At 42.3% G+C, this 23,896-nt stretch overlaps 1 protein-coding gene across 1 annotated transcript in view; it reads left to right on the forward strand.

The window, feature by feature from the left end:
- The window catches only part of ARHGAP42 (Rho GTPase activating protein 42), a 317,056-nt gene that overhangs the window by 163,539 nt on the left and 129,621 nt on the right, over positions 1-23,896 (forward strand). The window contains 1 exon segment of the mRNA XM_056561532.1: positions 22,448-22,519. Within this exon segment, the coding sequence (XP_056417507.1) occupies positions 22,448-22,519 (72 nt within the window).

A 23,896-nucleotide genomic window follows, 5' to 3' on the forward strand; every position in this document is an offset into this window, starting at 1 on the left:
TTCCTAAAATTGTTGATAGGTTTTGATTTACAGCAATCACTTTTTCTTGTTTTCTTCTGTGTCCACAGATGTATCATGGATCTGCATTGTATGAATCCATAATACAGCACCCATAGAATTATATTGGCCCATACTGAGCCCAGTTTTATATATAAGCACACTTAGGTTTTTTTCTTACATAGTAATATGGTTTACAGACCTAATCTGTAACATGATGCTTCCTTGGCTATAATATGTACAATGCATTCAAAAAGTCTTCAAACCCCTTCAATTTTCTCACATTTTGTTACGTTGGGGCCTTTAGCTACAATTGAAAACATTCAAGTTTCCCCCCAATTATTCTGCACTCAATACCCCATGATGACAAAGTGAAAACACAATTTTTTGTAGATTTTTTAAAAAGGAAAAAAATAAATTTTTGCAGGCACATAAGTATTCGGAGCCTTTGCTATGACACTTAAAATTTTGATCGTAGGGGCTTCCATTTCTCTTGATCATCTCTGAGATGTTTCTACACCATTATTGGAGTCACTGATTGGGCATAATATGGAAAGACACAGCCCTGTCTGTATTAGGTCTCACAGCTGATTGTGCATAATAGACCTAAAACATAAGCCATGAGGTGGAAACAACTGCCTGAAGAGTTCAGAGACAGGATTTAGTGGAGATACAGGGTACATAAAACAGTTCCCAAGAGCTCAGTGGCCTCAATAATGAAATAAGTTTGGGACAATTAGGACTCTTCCTAGAGCTGACAGCCAACCAAACTAAGCAATCAGGGGAGAAGGGTCTTGGTAAGAGAGGTGACCAAGAACCCAATCGTCACCACAACTGAGCTCCAAAGATCCTGTGTGCAGATGAACCATCACCACAGCACTCCACCAATCAGGGCTTTATAGCAGAGTGACAAGAAAGAAGCCTTTTCTCAGTAAAAGGCACAGGAGAAAAAAAAGCACCTAAATGATCTACCAGTGTGAGAAACAAGATTCTCTGTTCTGAAGAAACCAAGATTTAACTTTTTGACATCAGTTCTAAGCATCATGTCTGGAGGAAACCAGGCGTTGCCTGTCATTTGCCCAATTCCATCCCTACAGTGATCATGGTGGGGGCAGCATCATGTCTGGAGGAAACCGGGCACTGCCCATCACCTGCCCAATACCATCCCTACAGTGATCATGGGGGGGGGGGGCAGCATCATGTCTGGAGGAAACCAGGCACTGCCCATCACCTGCCCGATACCATCCCTACAGTGAAGCATGGTGGGGGGGCAGCATCATGTCTGGAGGAAACCAGGCACTGCCCATCACCTGCCCAATACCATCCCTACAGTGATCATGGGGGGGGGGGCAGCATCATGTCTGGAGGAAACCAGGCACTGCCCATCACCTGCCCAATACCATCCCTACAGTGATCATGGGGGGGGGGGGGCAGCATTATGTCTGGAGGAAACCAGGCACTGCCCATCACCTGTCCAATACCATCCCTACAGTGATCATGGTGGGGGCAGCATCATGTCTGGAGGAAACCAAGCACTGCCCATCACCTGCCCAATACCATTCCTACAGTGATCATGGGGGGGGGGCAGCATCATGTCTGGAGGAAACCAGGCACTGCCCATCACCTGCCCAATACCATCCCTACAGTGATCATGGGGGGGGGGGGGGGGCAGCATTATGTCTGGAGGAAACCAGGCACTGCCCATCACCTGTCCAATACCATCCCTACAGTGATCATGGTGGGGGCAGCATCATGTCTGGAGGAAACCAAGCACTGCCCATCACCTGCCCAATACCATCCCTACAGTGAAGCATGGTGGGGGCAACATCATGTCTGGAGGAAACCAGGCACTGCCCATCACCTTCCCAATACCATCCCTACAGTGAAATATGGTGGGGGCAACATCATGTCTGGAGGAAACCAGGCACTGTCCATCACCTGCCCAATACCATCCCTACAGTGAAGTATGGTGGGGCAGCATCATGATGTGAGAGTGTTTTTTAGTGGGCTGGACAGGGAGACGGGTTAGGGTTGAGGGAAAGTACCCCCTTCTATTTATACCAAATAATTAGGTGTTACTGCATTTTTCTAAACAAGACCACCCATTTTACTAAAGGGGTTCAGAAATAGTTTTTTTTTTTGTTTTGGTCGATCTCTGGAACATTTTTTCTGGTATATAGTAACCAAAATTACATTTGCACAAATAGTTAAGAAAATAACTACAAATTTTGCTTTTTGATCCTTATTAGGTTATGTTCACACCACCATATCTGAGTTTCTATCAGGGTTTTTTGTATTTTTATTTTGTTTAACTATAAAGCCGTGTGCATAGTTTCTTTCTTAAATGCTACAATCAAGTATTCATAATATTAGATTAAATTCTTATTTTACGTTTGTAAATAATATTATCAATTAAATAAAACTTTATATTCTCCATTGCGTAATCCATAAAGTGGACTGTGTTTACCTTTCACATTCCAACAGGGCTAAAAAAAAAAGAGAAATATTATAGTTTGTGGCCAAAGAACACAGCCGAAAGGGTTATTCCCATCTGGACATTTATAGGAGATGCCTTAAAGGGGTACTCCGCCCCTGGCATCTTATCCCCTATCCAAAGGATAGGGGATAAGATGTTAGATCGCCGCGGTCCCGCTGCTGGGCACCCCGGGGATCTCCGCTGCGGCACCCCGCTATCATTACTGCTCTGTGCGTAATGACGGGCGATACAGGGGCCGAAGCAGTGTGACGTCATGGCTCCGCCCCTCGTGACATCACGGCCTGTCCCCTTAATGCAAGTCTATGGCAGGGGGCGTGACGACCACCACGCCCCCTTCCCATAGACTTGTATTGCCGGGGGCGGGCAGTGATGTCACGAGGGGCGGATGCTGTAGCGATGCTCCAGCCCCTGTATTGCCCGTCATTACGCGCAGAGCGATCTCGCTCTGCGCAGTAATGATAGCGGGGTGCTGCAGCAGCGATGTCACGCCCCCTCCCATAGACTTACATTGAGGGTGTGTGGCCGTGACACCACAAGCCTCCGCCTTGCATCGCCAGTCATCCGGCACGGAGTGAAGTTCGCTCTGTGCATCGGATGTCTCGGGTGCCGCAGCCGAGATCGCGGGGATAGGGGATAAGATATTAATGGGCCAAGTACCCCTTTAAATGATGTCTGATAGATGCAGGTCTCAGAGGTAGGACCTACATATATTTCAAGCTTGAGACCCCCTTTGGACCCCCTCGTATTAAACCACACTGACTGTATGTCACTTTTATTACATTTTTACATTGTTTCCAAGTTTCTTTTTTTGAAAAAAAATCTTTTTAAGAGGTGCAGGTCCCATCGGTTCCAAAAATAGTTCATAGGATACAGTATAGTGTTTCTGACCTCGATGAGCAGAGAGGCAGTGAAAGGAAACTCAGCTTCTGAGACATCTTACATCTAGGGCTGCACAATGTTAGGAAACTAAAGGACAGGGTTTGTTTTTTTAATGTAATTTTTGTCCTCCTTTCACATCCTGCTAAAAATACCTTGTTGAGTCTGGTAGAGCAGAGGGTGCTTCATATATTATGTTCAGAGCTATATTAAGATGTACGCGAGAAGTGGCTGCGCCAGTCTGCGGCTTCTGTACCCGAAAAACTAGGTTAGACGGATGAGTGATACCAGCCCTCACTTATCTGCATAAAGTATATGCTCTAGATATAGAGGGTAGATATGAGGTAGTAAGATCATGATGCGTAGATACATATAGATATGCAATTATATATACACTTACTGACCATTTTATAAGATACTTTTGCCCAAATAGCTAATAAGCCAATCACATGGCAGCAACTTAATGCATTAAGGCATGTAGACGTGGTCAAAACATTTTGCTGAAGTTCAAACTAAACCTCAGAACAGGGAAGTAAGGGGAGTTAAAGGAGTACTGCAGTGAAATAAAACGTATTCCCTGTCCAAAGGATAGGGGATAACTTTTAGATCGCAAGGCGGGGAAACCCCACAATCTTCTACATGGCACCCCGGCAGTCCCCAAGAAAGGAGCATGCTAACCTCCACAGGAAGCCACGGCTGACACTTCCCCTCCATGTATCTCCATGTAGTGGGCGTATTGTCCAACGCTTTGTGCACCTCGGCACGACTGCTTCCTGGGAACTTCCGGAGTGTCGTGCAGGAGATGGCAGGGGGTCCCAGCGGTCGGACACCCCTGCGATTTAGAACTTATCCCTATACTTTGCATAAGAGAGAAGTTGTATTTTACTGGAGTACTCCTTTAAGTGACTTTGAATATGGCATGGATGTTGGTACCAGACGGGCTGGTCTGAAGGTAGATGGGGGTACAACCGGGTACTAGCAAGGTGTAAAATAAAGTGGCTAGTGAGTATTATATATGGGTTTATATTGGCACATGGATACATAATGCCCAATGGGCACCAATGATACATAATGCCCAATAAATACATAATGCTATAAAGGGGGCACCAATGGGCAAGCTCCAATGTGTATATTTGGGACAGATACCATGCTGGAGAGAAGCAGAACATACTGTAAGGGGAATGACATACAATCGAATGATTGTTGCTATGGAAAACAAAGAGAATCTTATTTTACATTGACCTTGATGCATTTCTCCCATATTACCACATGTGCCACCATCGGAGCCTCCGGCATCACCCTTGTTCTATCTATGACCCATACATTCACTCCTCTCCTTCTCCAACACTCGCGGCATCAGAGAGATCCCAAGGAAATGTGTCCAGTTCCCCAGCAGTATTTTTGGAATCTAGATTTGGTGCTTGGTGAGGTAATGGTTTAGCCTTGGCTCTTTTTAAGATGGGTGTCCTAACCCTAGGATACGTTTGGCATTGGCTATTAAAGGGGTACTCTAGAGGGAAAAAAATGTGTGTCAATTTGTCCCAGAAAATTAAGCAAATTTGGAAATGACTTTCATATAAAAATCTTAATCCTTCCAGTACTTATCAGCTGCTGTATGCTCCAGAGGAAGTTGTGTAGTTGTTTTCAGTCTGACTACAGTGCTCTCTGTTGACACGTCTGTCCATGTCAGGAACTGTCCAGAGCAGGAGAAAATCCCTAAAACAAACCTCTCCTGCTCTGGACAGTTCCTGACATGGACAGAGGTGTCAGCAGAGAGCACTGTGTTCCGACGGGAAAGAACTACACAACTTCCTCTGGAGCAAACAGCAAGTACTGAAAGACTTAAGATTTTTAAATAGAATTTAAACTTTTTGTTACCAATTGATTATTTTCCCCTCTGGAATACCCTTAAATCGGAGGGGGATTTTTTATTTTTTTTTTTCAAGTCAACTGGTCCCAGAAAATTATACACAATTTTTTAATTACCTCTGTTTAAGGTCAGGATGGAAAGAACTGCAAAACTTCCCGTGTAGCATACAGCAGGTGATAAGTACTGGAAGGATTAAAGGGGTTATCCGGGGGGAAAAAACTTTTTTTTTATATATATATGAACTGGCTCCAGAAAGTTAAACAGATTTGTAAATGACTTCTATTTAAAAAAAAATCTTAATCCTTTCAGTACTTATGAGCTTCTGAAGTTAAGGTTGTTCTTTTCTGGCTAAGTGCTCTCTGATGACACGTGTCTCGGGAAACGCCCAGTTTAGAAGAGGTTTGCTATAGGGATTTGCTTCAAAACTGGGCGTTTCCCGAGACAGGTGTCATCAGAGAGCACTTAGCCAGAAAAGAACAACCTTTACTTCAGAAGCTCATAAGTACTGAAAGGATTAAGATTTTTTTTTAAATAGAAGTAATTTACAAATCTGTTTAACTTTCTGGAGCCAGTTGATATATTAAAAAAAAAAAAAATGTTTTTCCTGGAATACCCCTTTAAGATTTTTACATATATATCTGTATAACTTTCTGGCACCAGTTGATTAAAAAAAAAGGAGTTGTTTTTCTGCAGAGTACCCCTTTAACCGGACAAATTGTACAACACTTCATATGTTACTCTTGTCCTGGTTACGGGGGAACAAAAACATGTCCAGTGACTAAGTGGTTAACTAGAGACTGCGGTTATTTGCCAGATACCTTCCCGTGTTAGTATGCGCTGTAATTGAGAGGATTTTATTAAGCACCGTGTTATCCAATATCTACTTAGCGGCACAAAAGCGGCATTAGCGCGGACGCGCGGACATTTCACACCGTCTTGTCGAGTCTACGCGGCCCGCAATTAAGTGTCTGCGGAAAAATAATTCAATGAACTATTTAAGGTTTCACAAGAGGAGGAAACGGGCTGGAAAATATTCTTCCTGCCATATAAAAGCATTCCTCGTAATGATCTGTGAATGATTTATGAGAAATCCCTCGTGGCACTTTATTAGAACCACTTGAAATATCAAAAGCCCAGTGACAGGAAGTGTAATGTGCTGGACGGCTGAGAAAACGGCACAATAGTAATGGAGGCACCGGCTGATTAAATGGTTTAATCTACTAGAAAAGACTTGATTGACTATTTAAGTAGCAGTCTCCTTAATTCTGCTAGGAAGAGACTGAGCGCCCGCTGGGAGACTTAAGATGCGCTTAATATGAGGTGACCCAACCAGGACTTTCTCCTTTTTGTCCGGTGTTTCCCAACCAAGGTGCCTCCTGCAGTTGCAAAACTACAGTGGTCTCTCAACATACGATGGTAATCCGTTCCAAATGGACCATCGTTTGTTGAAACCATCGTATGTTGAGGGATCCGTGCAATGTAAAAGTATAGGACAGTGGTCTACAATCTGCGGACCTCCAGATGTTGCAAAACTACAACACCCAGCATGCCCGGACAGCCGTTGGCTGTCCGGGCATGCTGGGTGTTGTAGTTTTTCAACATCTGGAGGTCCGCAGGTTGTAGACCACTGTTAGAGAAAGTTGTGCTCCCCTGTCCCCGCCGCTCCGGGCCGTCACCGCTCGTCACCGCTGCCCTGGATGTCGCCATCCATTGTTGTCGCTGCATCCCTGAGGTGTCCCCGACGCTCCGGCTTCCCCGGCAACCGCGCTCTCTGTCGCCGCCATCACGTCGCTACGCACGCCGCTCCTATTGGATGACGGGACGGCGTGCGCAGCGACGTGATGCCGACGATGGAGAGCGCCGAAGATGCAGGGGATCCCGAAGAGGACGCGCCGGAGCCCCGAGGACAGGTAAGTGATCGTCAGCGGACCACACGGGGCCCCGTAAACGGCTATCCGGTGGCAGCTGAAGCAGTCTGCGCTGCCGGATAGCCGTTTATGCGATGGGCCCGACATACAAAAGCATCGTATGTTGATGCTGCCTTCAACATGCGATGGCCTCTGAGAGTGATCGTATGCTGAAATGATCGTATGTCGGGGCCATCGTAGGTCGGGGGTCACTGTACAACTCCCAGAATGCCCGGACAGCCGAAGGCTAGGAGTTGTAGTTTTGCAACAGCTGGAGGCCACCGTGGTTGGGAAACATTGTTCTAGTCCTTGTGGTTGGGTTCAGTAACTTACAGTTTTATGCAGTGCCAGTTCTGCCTATAGGGAAAATAGACAGTCGCCTAAAGCACCCTCTTCATGGGGGGCGCCGCTATGACTGCCCCGAGAAAGGTAGACGACCAGCATCCAAACCACATAGGGGTTAAATAAACGTAAACGGTGGAAAACTTTTTTTTATTTATTTTTTTTATTTATTTTTTTTTTAAACCAACTGGTGCCAGAAAGTTAAACAGATTTGTAAATTACTTCCATTAAAAAAAAATCTTAATCCTTCCAGTACTTATTAGCTGCTGAATTCTACAGAATGAATTATTTTCTTTTTGGAACACAGAGCTCTCTGCTGACATCACAAGCACAGTGCTCTCTGCTGACATCTCTGTCCATTTTAACTGTCCAGAGTAGAAGAAAATCCCCATGGCAAACATATGCTGCTCTAGACAGTTCCTAAAATAGACAGAGATGTCAGCAGAGAGCACTGTGTTCCAAAAAGAAAATAATTTCCTCTGTAGTATTCAGCAGCTAATAAGTACTGGAAGGATTAAGATTTTTTTTTATAGAAGTAATTTACAAATCTATTTAACTTTCTGGCACCAGTTGATTAAATTAAATAAATAAATAAATAAATAAATAAATAATTCCACCAGAGTACCCCTTTAACATCAAAATGGCAAAAACATAAATTCTGGCCAGCAAGTGACCGCTCACAATTTATCAATTCTATATAATTCTGTCTGCAAAAAGTAAGTGTACACTGTGTGTGATTGGTAGTCTGCCCCCCAGGTGGTAAATGGGCAGCCACCTGACCCCTGTGGTTTTTTAGCTGTATGGAGGCGCAGTAACGTCCCCTATTTCAAGATGCCGTTTACGGCGCAATTTAATATTGTTTGTGCCGCAGTCTACGCCTGGATTGGATTCTCCTTTTATGGACGCCAGATCTCGGACTTAGCAATGTTTGTCAGGATATAAAACCTGGGTTTATTGTAAAGTGCGGCCTTTAAAAAGCGAAAGAACGAGGATTACCATGTTCCAAGGAGCGGCCGTATCTCTCCTGATGTGACCGGTTTGATTTGTAGATGTTGTAAACAGTGGGACGCCTTGTTCTCAGTATTGATTTTATGGCTTCAGAACACAAAGGTCACATGTTTAAAGGGAAATTATTATTTTGGAACCCTGATGTAAGAACTGACCTGGACTTGACAGGCTGTATTTAAAAAAACATAATTAAATAAAATTAAAAGTCCAAAAATATTGGGTCTTTTTTAAACATAATTTAAAAAAAAAAAAAAATATTTTAGTTTTTTTTAAATTTATTTTTAATCTTTTTTTTTGTTATTTTTTTTTTTTTTTTTACTTAATACATTTATATCAGTGGTCTCCAAACTGAGGCCTATACAGCGGTTGCAGAACTACAACTCCCAGCATGCCTGGGAAGAACTGACCTGGACTTGACAGGGTGTAGATAAAGGGGTACTCCCGTGGAAAACTTTTTTTTTTAATTAACTGGTGCCAGAAAGTTAAACAGATTTGTAAATTACTTCTATTAAAAAATATTAATCCTTTCAGTACTTATGAGCTTCTGAAGTTAAGGTTGTTCTTTTCTGTCTAAGTGCTCTCTGTGACACGTGTCTCGGGAACCGGCCAGTTTAGAAGAGGTTTGCTATGGGGATTTGCTTCTAAACTGGGCGGTTCCCGAGACACGTGTCATCAGAGAGCACTTAGACAGAAAATAACAACTCAGCTTCAGCAGCTCATAAGTACTGAAAGGATTAAGAGTTTTTAATAGAAGTAATTTACAAATCTGTTCAACTTTCTGGAGCCAGTTGATATATAAAAAAAAGTTATTCCCTGGATAACCCCTTTAATCCTTCCAGTACTTTTTAGGGGCTGCATACTACAGAGGAAATGCTTTACTTTTTAGATTTCTCTGATGTCATGACCACAGTGCTCTCTGCTGACATCTCTGTCCATTTTAGGAACTGTCCAGAGCAGCATATGTTTGCCATGGGGATTTTCTCCTGCTGTGGACAGTTCCTAAAATGGACAGCAGAGGTCAGCAGAGAGCACTGTGGTCATGACATTAGAGAAATCTAAAAAGTAAAGCATTTGCCTCTGCAGTATACAGCCCCTAAAAAGTACTGGAAGGATTAAGATTTTTTTTAATAGAAGTAATTTACGAATCTGTTTAACTTTCTGGCACCAGTTGATTTAATAAAAAAAATAAAAAAAATAAAAAAAAAAGGTTTCCATGGGAGTACCCCTTTAATAAAACAATAAAATATAAAGTCAAAAAATATGGTGTCTTTTTAAACAGGATTTTAAATAAAAAATATTTTACCTACTATATTTGTTTATATCATTTTTTTTTTTTTTTTTTTTTACTTTATACATTTAGATCAGTGGTCTTCAAACTGTGGCCTATATAGCGGTTGCAAAACTACAACTCCCAGCATGCCCGGACAGCCAACGGCTGTCCGGGCATGCTGGGAGTTGTAGTTTGCAACATCAGTAGAACCACAGTAAAAGAACAATCCCTGTCTTCTCCTGAAGCATCCACTTCAGACAACCCCTACTTAGTAGAAGGCTCCTTTGAAAATAATGTGACCAGAAAGTGTTCTGCTGCAAAATGTAGCAATTATTTATATTTTTTCCCTGTAGAGAAAGCTAGAAAAAAAAAAGTGTTTAGTTTCCCTACAGCACTACCGCAGGGCAAAATTGGTATTGCACAGTTCCCATTTAAATCAATAGTTGGTTGTGTAATGCAGGAAAGGACAGGTCCTCCAGAACAAGAGATGATCTTTATAGCTATTCCCGACTGTGAATTCTGGGTAAAACTGGTGATAACTGTTTTTTAAGTTAGACAATAAGTTTTAACAAGATAGTCAGACTTGATGATTACTGAAAGAAGGGTCATGTGACCTGTCTCAACTCTACTACATAGTTGGGTGACTTATATAAAGGATAGGCATATGTTGTGAGAATAACCTTTTAAGAAGGATACCATAAGCCTCACTGGTTGTTCAGATTAAATGGTCACTGTCAGAATCAAAAACTTTTTATATGTTGTACATCTTGGCAAAACATTGACCTTTCTAATATACTCAATTTAAAAATGTATTTCCTTTTTATAAAAATAAAAAGACCACTAGGGGTCCCCATACCATCCAGAACATTATCCAATCCGCCTGCAGCATCATCTTTGTCCCAGTTGAAGCGCAGGCTGGCACAAAGTCCAGGAAGTGAGGGCAGGACTAGCACTCATCTGTGCTCACTCCTGTGTAGCATAAGAGGAGGGGGTTACAGAGCAGCCTGCAGTGATTGGATGAAGAGACCCAGCACAGCACAGCACACTCAGGGAGGAAATGAATGCATGGTGAGTGAGGGCGGGCTCACTGCTTGCCTCGGACACACCCCTTCCTGAGCAGTGGATATTAGAATAAGTGAGTAGCAGGATTGAGAGATTTGTGAGCCAAATACAGAAGCTAGTCACATTAAAAAGAGACATGTAAGAGATATACCTGACCTAGTGAGTCAGCATTTTTTATGTTTTCTGTGATATGACAGGTATGTTTTAAGGAAATAAAAATTGAAGAGCTGTAATACCTTCTATGGACCATATAGTCTATAGTGGCGCTGTTTCTACAGACAACCTCCATAAGGAATTTTTATATTGTCTTTGGAATATTAAATGGGCCTTTACAGCTTATAATTACATTTTATTTTTAGAGACCACCAGACATTGACATCAAAATAACAAATAAAAAAATAAAAATGTTCATAAATAACTGACTAAGGCCTTGTTGGCCGAAACGCGTCACGTTACCTGAGTGTCCGATGTTTCCCATGGCAACTATGCAATAAAGCAGCTCAGTTTTATACGTGTGTGCGCTGGACATCCTTCTTCTTTTGCATTAAATAAATTATATATATATATATATATATATATATATATATATATATATATTATTATTATTATTTTGCATGATTTACATTGTTTTAGTGCTAAAAAGCACAACACAGGAAATGTATATTCTAGATTTGCGCTATCGTGATGAGGCGTCCTGTAGTTAGCGGCCAGTAAAGTCCAGCGTCTGTCTTTGATCTACAATTCCCAGCATGCTTAGTTGGCTTTAGTCAGATGACAAGGCATGCTGGGAATTGTATTCAGTCTACAGGTACAGTGGGTTCTGCTCTGGCTACCTACAGTAATAACCAAAATAATCTTTAAAGGAAGTCTTGTAATTCGTGTGATAAAGCATTTCCATGAATCTGTTTGTTCCCAGCATGCTCACCCCATAAAGTCCACTCTGAGAAACAATGAAATGGCGGCTCCCACTTAGCAGAGTCTAAGGTTGTAAAACTCCTGTCACTTTTTATTGTCCTTTTTATTACCATTAAAGTCATTTTCGGAATTTCCAATATTCTTGTTTTCATTGTTTGCATTCCACTTTGGTTTTGTATTCTGCCCCTTTGAAAATATTATTGCATTACCGAGAATAAATCTGCTGCAGAACTGAGGATTATACTTTTCTATTTGCCTTTTATACTATTTGGAAATGTATTCTGTTTTGGGCACAAATGTGTTTTTTTTTTTTTTTTTTTATAAACTGCGATTTTAGGGGACAGAATTGCAGAGAGACTGAATAAATGTTCTATCTATCTATCTCATATCTATCTATCTATTATCTATATTTATCTATCTATCTCATATCTATCTATTATCTATATCTATCTATATATCTATCTATTATCTCAGATCTAGCTATCTCTCATATTTATCTATCTATCTATCTCATATCTATCTATCTATCTATCATGTCTTTTTTCAACCATACTAACTATGTAACTATGTAACTATATATCTATCTATCTCATATAAATCTATCTGTATCATATCTATCTATCTCATATCTATTTATCTATCTCATATCTATCTGTCTATCAATCTATTTATCTATATATCTCATATCTATCTATCAATCTATTTATCTATCTATCTCATATGTATCTATCTATTATCTCATATTTATCTATTTATCTATCTCATATGTATCTATCTATCTATCACATAACTATCCAGCTATCTATCTATCTATCTATCTATCTCATATCTATCATCTCATATCTATTTATCTATCTATCTCATATCTATCTATCTCATATCTATCTCATATCTATTTATCTATCTATCTCATATCTATCTATCTCATATCTATCTATTTATCTATCTATCTCATATGTATCTATCTATTATCTCATATCTATCTATTTATCTATATACCTCATATCTATCTATCTATCTATCTATCTATCTATCACATAACTATCCAGCTATCTATCTCATATCTATCATCTCATACCTATCAATCGATCTATCTATTTATCTATCTATCTATCTATCTCTCATATCTCTCTATCTCATATATATCTATTTATCTAATATCTATCTATATATCTATCTCATATCTATCTATCTCATATCTATCTATCTATCTATCTATCTATCTCTCATATCTCTCTATCTCATATCTATTTATCTAATATCTATCTATCTATCTATCTATCTATCTCATATCTATTCTGTAGCATGATAATATTTGTGATAGTCCTGGATTATGTCCAGATCTCAGACCTTCTGAGGAGATCTCCCTTCCCACTGCTGGAAATCCTCATCTAGCTGTGACATATGACAGTAAACCAGTGTAACCCTACAGCTATATATACAGCTATATACAGCTATTTACAGCTATATACAGCTATATACCTCAGGCCTAATGTAATTATTCCGCCATTTACCTTCTCAGGCCACAACATTTGTTTTAGACTTGGATGTTTTATTGTTCTGGTTACACGGTCTGTATACAAACATTGTTCTTGTTCTACTACCATATTTATCGACTTTATCATCCTATAATAAAGTATCCTGTTCATTGTTTGGGTGTGCACGTATATAGTGTTTCCTTTCTACTCATTGCCATATCTGTTCTTGGATACCCGGAGTAGCACCTGTTTTTGGTTTTTGCATTATTCACTTTGGGCCCAAACTGCACTAGTGGAAAGTGAACCTGTTCTTGAGGGGGAGGTGGGGTCATTAAGTAGTGGACTTCACGGAGTGGGTGTGGTCTTTATCGGGTGGGTGTGGTCTTCACGCAGTGGGTGTGGTCTTCACATAGCGGGTGTGGTCTTTATTAGGTGGGTGTGGTCTTCACACAGTGGGTGTGGTCTTCACATAGTGCGTGTGGTCTTTATTAGGTGGGTGTGGTCTTCACACAGTGGGTGGGGTCTTCACATAGTGGGTGTGGTCAGTGATTAGTGGGTGTGGTCTTTAGTAACTGGGCATGCTCTCCAAGATTTTAAACGGACTTTTTTTTAAGGAAGACAGAAAATGGCAAACATTTTGGTGCAAATCTACATCATTTTCTGTCGATCTATTAGTCTTTCACTATTAGTGTTGAACTACCTTTTTTTAATCTTTGAATATAAGACATTTTCTTCACATCTACTCTCTTAAGTCAATGTTTCCCAACCAGGGTGCCTCCGGTTGTTACAAAACAACAACTCCCAGCATGCCCGGACAGCCAAAGGCTGTCCGGGCATGCTGGGAGTTGTAGTTTTGCAACAGCTGGAGGCATCCTGGTTAGGAAACGCTGCTCTAAGGACAGCATAGGATAGTGTATTGGGGGTAGTAAATGCCGCTTGGACACATCAATTCCCACCATGAGTTTGTCCCAGACAGAGTGAGCGATAGCTTTAAAATTAGTTGCTCTGCGGGGGCGGGGTCAGGCTCACAGGCCCTGCCCATGAGTCCAGGCCGCACCTGCACAGCTTTAAATACAATATTAAAGGGGTACTCTGGTGGAAAACATTTTTATTTTTTTCATATCAACTGGTGCTAGAAAGTTAAACAGATTTGTAAATTACTTGTATGTAAAAATCTGTATCCTTTCAGTACTTATCAGCTGCTGTATACTCCAGAGGAAGTTGTGCAGTTCTTTCCAGTCTGACCACAGTGCTCTCTGCTGACACCTCTGTCCATGTGAGGAACTGTCCAGAGTAGGAGACGTTTACTATGGGGATTTGCTCCTGGTCTGAACAGTTCCTGACATAAACAGAGGTGTCAGCAGAGAGCACTGTGGTCAGACAGAGGAAATTCAAAAAGAAAAGAACTTCCTCTGTAGTATACAGCAGCTGATAAGTACTGGAAGGATTAAGATTTTTAAATAGAAGACCTTTACAAATCTATTTAACTTTCTGGCACCAGTTGATCTAGAAAAAGTGGTTTTACCCCTTTAAATACTATAACTACCGTATGTATTGCTCAACTCATCTCCACCGTTTCCTGTACCATCCTCCAATAGGGAACCATAGGAGACCTGACGTATTCTCTTCAATAGGTGCATTGACCAGAAACACTCCATTTATAACTTATCCACCATGTCATGTCTAGTTCAGGGCATAATGGGTCCGGAACATGAAATGTAGAATTTTTTGCTTCACCTACTACCCCTGTTGGCCTTTCATAACTCCAGTCTTATCGGAATGTTTCTTAAAGATGAGGAATGAGAGTTTATGCTGGACTGTTTCGGACAGTCTAGCAAGTGTTTATTAGACGGAGATGGTGATGGAGCATTGTGTACACGTCGAATGACCATTTCTACCTTGTATGGTCTTAACCATTCCTAGTCCTTCTCCTCGAGTGATAAAATCTAAGAGCAGTAATTACAGAACACTATGTGAGCACTCGGCGGATAGTAAATGAAATATATTGTGACTGGCCAGTGCCAGGGTGGACACCGAGTCTTCTTGTCAAGCTCGTCTTGGCCATTTATGGTATTATGTTCTATTGTGTTGATTTTTACTATCGTTGACCCTGAAGAGGGTTTCTTAGGAATGTCCTCTTTCTTTGGGTCTTCAGACTTCCCAATGGTGTAGTCATGATTTATATGGTTGTTCCTGTCTTTGTTGTTGCTCCACTTTGTCCTTTTCTTTTCCTTTAAACCTTTTTATTGGCTTTTTGTCTTTTCATAAGACTAATAAGTTCTTCTTTACTTTTCTCTTGGCTCCATATATCCGGTGCCAAGTGGTGAAGTTGACCAACTTTGGAAAAAACACGATTTCCTGATACTCTGTATGTGTCTATATGTGGCCATCCAGTGAGTGTACCCACTATTGCTTCTTGTTGAGGGTTTTGCTGGTGAATTGTGATAATGTATTAGATTTGTACAAAGATAAATTAAAGGGGTTAAGGTGATAAGGTGACTTTAGTACTTACCTGCCAGGCAGTAATGGACATGCTCAGGAAGGATTCATGCTTGTCTTGGTGCTAAATGCTGTGAGTCCACCTTAATGCTGCTGCTTCCTTTTTGTGAAATGACTAGTCCCAGGATCCCTTGTTTGTAAGTGTGAGGTCACTTTTCTCCCTCCCACACAACAGCCACCCCACCTTTTGGAGAACACCTGGGACAATCCCCCCCCTCCCTGACACAGCAGTCACTCCACCCATTAAAGCAGGATAGGCTCCCTTTGCACACCTGACTAGTAATGTAATGTCTAGGGCCGCACTGCAACCAGGGAAAACCTGAGACAACACTAATTTTCTTTTTTCTGTTAAAAATAGACATTGAGGCAAAAATCATATAAGAATTATGAGACCAGACACAGACAGACACTATATTCTGAACTACATGAACTTAAAGGGGTACTCCGCCCCTGGGCATCTTATCCAAGATATCTGATTGTGGGGTTCCCGCCGCTGGGGACCCCCGTGATCTCCGCGTTGCACCCGGTGTTTGTTTAGAGTGTTGGGTTCAGCAACGGAGACTCGTGAGATCACAACCACGCCCCCTCAATGCAAGTCTATGGGAAGGGGCGTGAAGGCTGTCACGCCCCCTCCCATAGACTTGCATTGAGGGGACATGTCCGTGATGTCATGAGCGGGGTGTGGCCGTGGCATCATGAGCCTCCGCCCCGCATCGCCAGTCATCCGGCATGGAGCAAAGTTCGCTCTGTGCATCAGATGTCTGGGGTGCTGCAGCCGAGATCGCAGGGGTACCCCAGCGATCAGATCCCCCTTTAACAGCCCTTGTAGCGTATAATCAAATAAAAATAATTGCCTGGAATACCCCTTTAAGGATGGTCACATGTGTATGTAGTCCATATAAAGATTTGTTCCACTGCACTCACCGGAAACCTTTAGATATCCTTTATTAGGCAGACAATATCTGAACACGTACAGGTATATAACGGTTTCCAGTGAGTGCGGTGGAAGGATTTTTTTGACATGACCTGCCTTCTGCTACTTACCTGTACTTTGAGCACCACTGGTGTGTTATCTCGCTGCCTGTGTCCATCCATAGAGGTCTATAGGAATTCCTTCAAATAATGATGGGATTAATATGGGCGCTGAAAGAGCCCCCCCACACATGATTCAGGAACAAGATGGGTGTATTACCCAGAATGCAACACGTTTCATGGCTACCAGCCGCTTCCTCAGTCATCCTGTCTTGTCCTTGAATCATGTGTGGAAGCTCTCTCAGCGCCCGTATTAATCCCTTCATTTTTTGGAGGTATTCCTATAGTGCTATATTGTTAGAAGACGGGAGGGCTGGTTGCTTACAAGCGATCCCCAATGTTGTGCTTGGTCCACACAACCACCCATGGTAAGCACTTATTCACACTGAGCCTGTTTCTATGTTGTCACTCTATGGAGCGCTTATAGGTGACATATTCCTAGGGAAGCTGCCGACTCTGTCCTGTCTCTTGTAAGGGGACACATCTGTATGTAGCATGTGTGGTCTGTCTATATAGCATACACGTGCTGTTTGTATATGTATGGAGTATGTTAGTGGTGTTTATATGGTGGCATTAACTAAACAATGTGTAGGAGTATTCAGTGAATAAGTAAAGTACTGTATGAGGTATTAATAAAGCATTATATGGCTGCAATAACTGAGCAATATATGGGATTATTGTCTGAGCACTATATGGTGCCATTAGTTTCCTGTCATCACTTTCATGCTGCCAATATCATCGGAGTGGTCCTCTGCGGCTTCTTCCCACTCTACCAGCCTAAAAAGGGTATTCCGCCAATAGACATCTTATCCCCTATCCCTATCCAACGGCGAGACCCCCGCAATCTCGCTGCTGCACCCTGCATTCTTTTAGAGCATTGAGTGCAGCGCCAGAGGCTGGTGATGTCACAGTCACGCCCCTCTCGTGACTTCACGGTAACGCTCCCTCAATGCAAGTCTATGGGAGGGGGCGTGGCGTCCGCCACGCCCCCTCCCATAGACTTGCATTGAGGGGGCGTTGCCGTGATGTCACGAGTGGGACGTGACCGTGCCGTCACCAGCCTCCACCCCGCATCTCCAGTCATCTAGCACGGAACGAAGTTCACTCCGTGCACCGGATGTCTGGGGTGCCACAGCAGAGATCACAGAGGTCCCACTCCATTGGATAGGGGATAAGATTTCTAGGGGCTGAGTACCCTTTTAACTGATAGATATCTCCCTGTTTTGGTATAGTAGAGACCTATCGATCAAGGCTGATGGGGTGAAGAGAAGTCATCGGAGACCTCCCTGATCACTTGTGGTTCGGGAAGCATAAAAGTGATGAGACATTACAGGTTCCTTTAATAGAATTTGTGAGAAATGTAAGGGTGGACAAGTATATATTGAGTTGTAAGCCTGTTTTACCTGAGGAAGAGGCATGTGTAAGCCTCGAAACGCATTGTGATTTGACTTTAATAAAGAAGATTATTACTTAAACCAACATCTGAGTGGATTGCGCTATTATTCCGTTTTTTTTTCTCCTGCATCTCTTTCCTTCAAGTATATATTGAATTTTGCACTCTATAGATATGCTACTAGGCTTGTGCACATAGTCCTCTTCCAACTCCATATAACCACAGAGGTTCATGAGGCCGTAATTTGCCATCTGTAGAGGTCTATACTCTACTCCATACTGTACCTCCATATGTCTCTTGTTGCATAGTAAACCATACAGAGACTTTAAAAAAAGAAATTCTAGCCATGTTCCATAACAGGCCATAGGAGAATACCTCTTACAGTGGAGGCTCCACTCTTCGGCAGCAGATGGTGTGCCTATTGCTCCTTAGTATAATATGGACCCCTAGTGACGTCTTACAGCCTCCATGCCCACCACATTTTCATACACGATTAAACACTCCATTGGGTCATCCTGTTTCTTATGGTCACATTTCCCAGGCAGGCCAGCCATGACTTCTTCACATCCAAGTAGGGAAGAGTAAAGGTCAATGCCCCTCTCGGAGTTCATTAATAGTGTTTTTAGTGATGAATTGCTTAAGTTCTGCCTTTTGTCCTAAGGGATAGTTCAGAAAAGTCAGGAAATGCATTTTTTTCTCAAGAATTCGAGCACATGACTGAAATATTGTAGACTGGTAACACATTCTCAACTAAAAGCTCTGGTGCTGCTATTTCTGTCAACGGCCCATCCACAAATCTGTCGGCTCTAAATTTATTGTGGAACTTGAAAAAAAATCTATATTTGGAATCAATTTTTTTGTATATGAAACATGAGCGTGACTTATGCGCCAAGTGAGATTTGTGATGCCGAAAGGGGTTGTCATTGGGGGGAATGGTACGAAGATACATTGGGGCCTCGCGGAGAACAATACATTCATTTTCAAGTCATTTGCTGTTTATTTTTTATTATTATGATTTTATTTATTTTTTTACAACTGATTTTTTAATAATTTTTTTTATTAGAAAGAGATCAGAATTTTTTAACAGCTTGTCAGAAATTAGTTATTCATTCATTCCTATCAAGAGCGGCAGCCATGTGCATCCAACTCCTCACTGAGAAAAAGGCCTGGGCCTCCTCATTGTCATGACTGATGGGGTCTCAGAAGTCATGTTTCATCCAATCACAGTTTTATGACATTTTATACATTAATAGTGAAGGAAAAAAGTATTTGACCCCCTGCTGATTTTGTACGTTTGCCCTCTGAGAGAGAAATGATCCGTTTATATTTATAATGGTCGGCTTATTTGAACAGTGACAGACAGAATAACAACAAAAAAATCTTGAAAAAAAAAAACATTTTAAATAAGTTATGAATTGATTAAGTATTTGATCCCCTATCAATCAGGAAGATTTATGGCTCCCAGGTGTCTTTTATACAGGTAACAAGCTGAGATTTGGAGCACTCTCTTAAAGTGAATGCTTTTAATCTCAGCTTGTTACCTGTATAAAAGACACCTGTCAATCAGATTCCAAACTCTCCACCAGGGCCAAGACCAAAGAGCCGTTCAAGGACGTTAGGGACAAGACGGTAGACCTACACAAGACCAGAATGGGCTACAAGACCATCGCCAAGGAGCTTGGGGAGAAGTTTACAACAATTGGTATCATTATTCCCAAATGGAGGAAACACAAAATACCCTTTGTACAACAAAAATAGAGAAACATAGCCGCACATCCACCATTTGTATTTTGATCTACTTGCTGCTCAGCATAATTTCAACAACTAACAGGTTGATAGTAAACATATTGATCAAAAAGTACAAGCCCACTCGCCACGTCAAGGCCACCTAGTCAGAGTGGGTCCCTAACCTAGCGCTGGGTGGCGACCACTGCCTTCGCGACAACAAGCCCATAGGGGGGAATGACCGAGTGGCCAGGCAGCCCCACTGCTGCCCGACCAAGCCCTGGGCCTCACGCCCCCACAGACAAAGCATCACAGCAACAATGGCCACCACAGAGCACCACACCAGTTTTAATTAGCAGGAGACTGCATATCGGTTTCCTCCTGGCCCTCTGCCAAGGAGCACATGGTAGGTGTTCACACTGGTGTGGTGCTCAGTGGCGGCCATTGTTGCTGTTGTGCTTTGTCTGTGGGGTGGGTTGGCCCGGAGTCGGGGGCTTGGTCGGGCAGCAGTGGGGCTGCCTGGCCACTGGGTCATTCCCCCTATGGGCTTGGTGTCTCGGAGGCAGTGGTTGCCGCGCGGCGCTACGCCAGTGTCATGTTAGGGACCCACTGCAATGTTATGCAACCCTTAGGGAATGTAATTGTTCTATACATTTGTTTTTTTTTTGCTGTTGTATTATTTAGCACAGGGTCACATGCAGATGAGCTGACGACAGTCACAAGAGCTCTGGGTGTCCGCTCTTAACAGCAGATTTTGCGCTGTAGACACAGTGCCTGCTTGTAGCAGCAGATGCGGAGCGGGAAATCTGCCGATAGAAGCGGACACACTTCACTACCCGGCCAGAGAAGGGAACTCACATTGCGAGTGCCATCGACGCATCCGCAGCGTGAAATATGCTGCTGATGCACTACATGTGATCCTACTCTTAAAGTATATCTATTAATTTTTATACACTCTCCAGAATCAGGAGTTCTTCACAATAGATAATTCATGTCATAGTGTCTTCCCCACCTGGATGATCGTTGATGTAACAGGTTTTTATTTGGTTTAGCCTTTAAAGGGGTACTCTGGGGGAATTTTATTTTATTTTTTTAAATCAACTGGTGCCAGAAAGTTAAACAGACATGTAAATGACTTCTATATAAAAATCTTAATCCAGTACTTCCAGTACTTATCAGCTGCTGTATGCTCCGCAGGAAGTTATTTTACTGTATTTTTTCATTTCCTTTTCTGTCTGATCACCTTTTCTGCTGACCATCTGTCCATGTCAGGAACTGTCCAGAGCAGGATAGGTTTGCTATGGAGATTTTCTCCTGCTCTGGACAGTTCCTGACATGGACAGAGGTGTCGGCAGAGAGCACTGTGGTCAGACAGAAAAGAAATTTGAAAAGAAAAGAACTTCCTATGGAGCATACAGCAGCTAATATGTACTGGAAGGGTTAAGATTTTTAAATAGAAGTAATTTACAAATCTGTTTAACTTTTTTGGCACCAGTTGATTGGGAAAAAATTTAAATGTTTTACACCGGAGTACCTCTTTAAGCATTTTAAATTTAAATCGGCAAAACTTTTTTTTACACCCAATTTTGTTTTGCTTTTTATTATGACAGTGCTTCTAAAATAAGCAATTTTGCAAAGGGTCCTAAAGGGGTATTTTGAGTTAACATTACTTATCTACTATGCACAGCATAGGTGATAAGGGTCAAATTGCAGGGGCTCTAGATTTTTATTATGGATGGAGCGCATGCGCGCTGCTCCATTCACTTGGCAGCTCCCACAACTTACTTGTAGCGCACGTATAGTAGGTTAGCTAGCAGTCAAGAACACATAAGGAATCACACCGAGACAGTTTTTGTGGTCTAATACCATAGAAATATGTTTCCCAACCAGTGTGCCTCCAGCTGTTTCAAAACTACAACTCCCAGCATGCCTGGACAGCCAACGGCTGTCCAGGCATGCTGGAAGTTGTAGTTTTGCAACAGCTGGAAGCACACTGGATGGAAGATACTGCCATGGAGTAACACAGGACCTGTAAAAACAAGTTGCAACCTATTCAAAAGTGTGTGTGCATATATATATATATATTTTTTTTTTTTATTATTAAAATTTCACATAGACATTTAAATAGTACAATTAAAAGGAGTGACATGGTTGTTATGGCAGACCTAACCTTTAGTGGTCAGTAGAGATGAGCGAACTTACAGTAAATTTGATTCGTCACGAACTTCTCGGCTCGGCAGTTGATGACTTATCCTGCATAAATTAGTTCAGCTTTCCGGTGCTCCGGTGGTCTGGAAAAGGTGGATACAGTCCTAGGAAATAGTCTCCTAGGACTGTATCCACCTTTTCCAGCCCACGGGAGCACCTGAAAGCTGAACTAATTTATGCAGGAAAAGTCATCAACTGCCGAGCCGAGAAGTTTGTGACGAATCAAATTTACTGTAAGTTCGTTCATCTCTAGTGGTCAGCAGTTTGCTACATTCTCTGTATTATTTGAATTCTCTGAATCATTTGAATATCACATGATAAATAATTTTGTTTATATAAAGGTTTTCTTTTTTCTTCTTATTTTACAGATCCAGAATGCCAATGACGTTTTAATATCCCCCCTGGAAAAGTTTAGAAAGGAACAGATTGGTGCAGCAAAAGTAAGTACGCTATTTGGGAATTACTGGTATTTAGTGTCAGGACTGTCTGCTCCTCTGCCTGTGAGAGAGCAGAGAGAAAAAAAAGCAGAGATGGCGCTCCAGTGGTGTAGTAAGTCCAGAATAGGTATTTTTTAGAAGAAATCAAAGGATGCTCACCTTTTTCTGTTGTGCGAGCAGGCACAACACTGATGCACGCTTTGAATGTATATGTCGGGAGGCAGCCGGCCGACTGGCAAACAGTCTGGAAGTGGTGTACAGATGTGGAGTCTGGGTTGCCTGGCAGGGCTAGCCAGATGTCCAGTGGAAATCCGACTTGGTGGCTAGGTTATGAACCTGATGAAGAGGGGTGCCCCCTCGAAACGCGTTGTTCTGCACCTGAAATAAAGCCTTAGAACTCCACATGGTATCTGTGTCTACCTCGGGCATGCACCAACCTAGCCAACAAGCCCTGCCAGGCAACCCAGACTCCACATCTGCTCCTCTGCCTGTGGCATTGTTCAGCACAAGGCAGCGTACTGTATACACACCTTATTCTCCCTAAATGTCCTGATAAAGATATATATGTATTGGTGTGACAGGGAGATGGTGATGTAGTCTGTAGGGGCTGGTCAGAGGTCTGGTATCACTCAGGGGGCAGGGTTAGAGCTTAGAGACAAGATCTAGCCATGCCTCCTGAGATAGCAGAGGATGACATGGCATCTAAGGGAGGAGCCAGGGAGCTGCTGAGACAACACCACACTGACAATGAGAGAACTACACAACTTCCTGTCAGGGGTGAATCATGTACAAAAAATATGCTGAAGTGAGTACAATTTGAGATAATACTGTATTAATAAGTTATATATCTTGGGGTGATAGCAGGGCTCATGTCCTGCAGGAACTCATGGGAACGGAGTTCCTGCATTTTTTCCACAGCAGGAACGCAGTTCCCATTAGTAGGAGTCCTGCAGGACACGCCCTTAAAGGGATACTCCGCCCCTAGACATCTTATCCCCTATCCAAAGTATAGGGGATAAGATGTCTGATTGCGGGGGTCCCTCCTCCCATAGACTTGCATTGAGGGGCTGTGACGTCACGAGCCTCCGGTGCTGCAATCAATGCTTTAAACGAACGCCGGGTGCAGCTGGGAGAACGTGGGGGTCTTCAGCAGCGGGATCCCCGGGATCAGACATCTTATCGCCTATCCTTTGGATAAGGGATAAGATGTCTAGTACCCCTTTAAGTGGAAATCTTGGGTAAGTTCCCACACTTTTTTTCCCAGGACTTGACCCCTGGGTGATAGATTTATTTAAATACAACTTTCTGAAACTGGAATACCCCTTTAACCAAGATTTTAAATAAAAGGATGTAAAGTTAGTGGAGGTTCACATGGCCGTT

Source organism: Hyla sarda, chromosome 2 (genome assembly GCF_029499605.1).
Source record: "Hyla sarda isolate aHylSar1 chromosome 2, aHylSar1.hap1, whole genome shotgun sequence".
In the NCBI taxonomy this organism is placed as follows: domain Eukaryota; kingdom Metazoa; phylum Chordata; class Amphibia; order Anura; family Hylidae; genus Hyla; species Hyla sarda.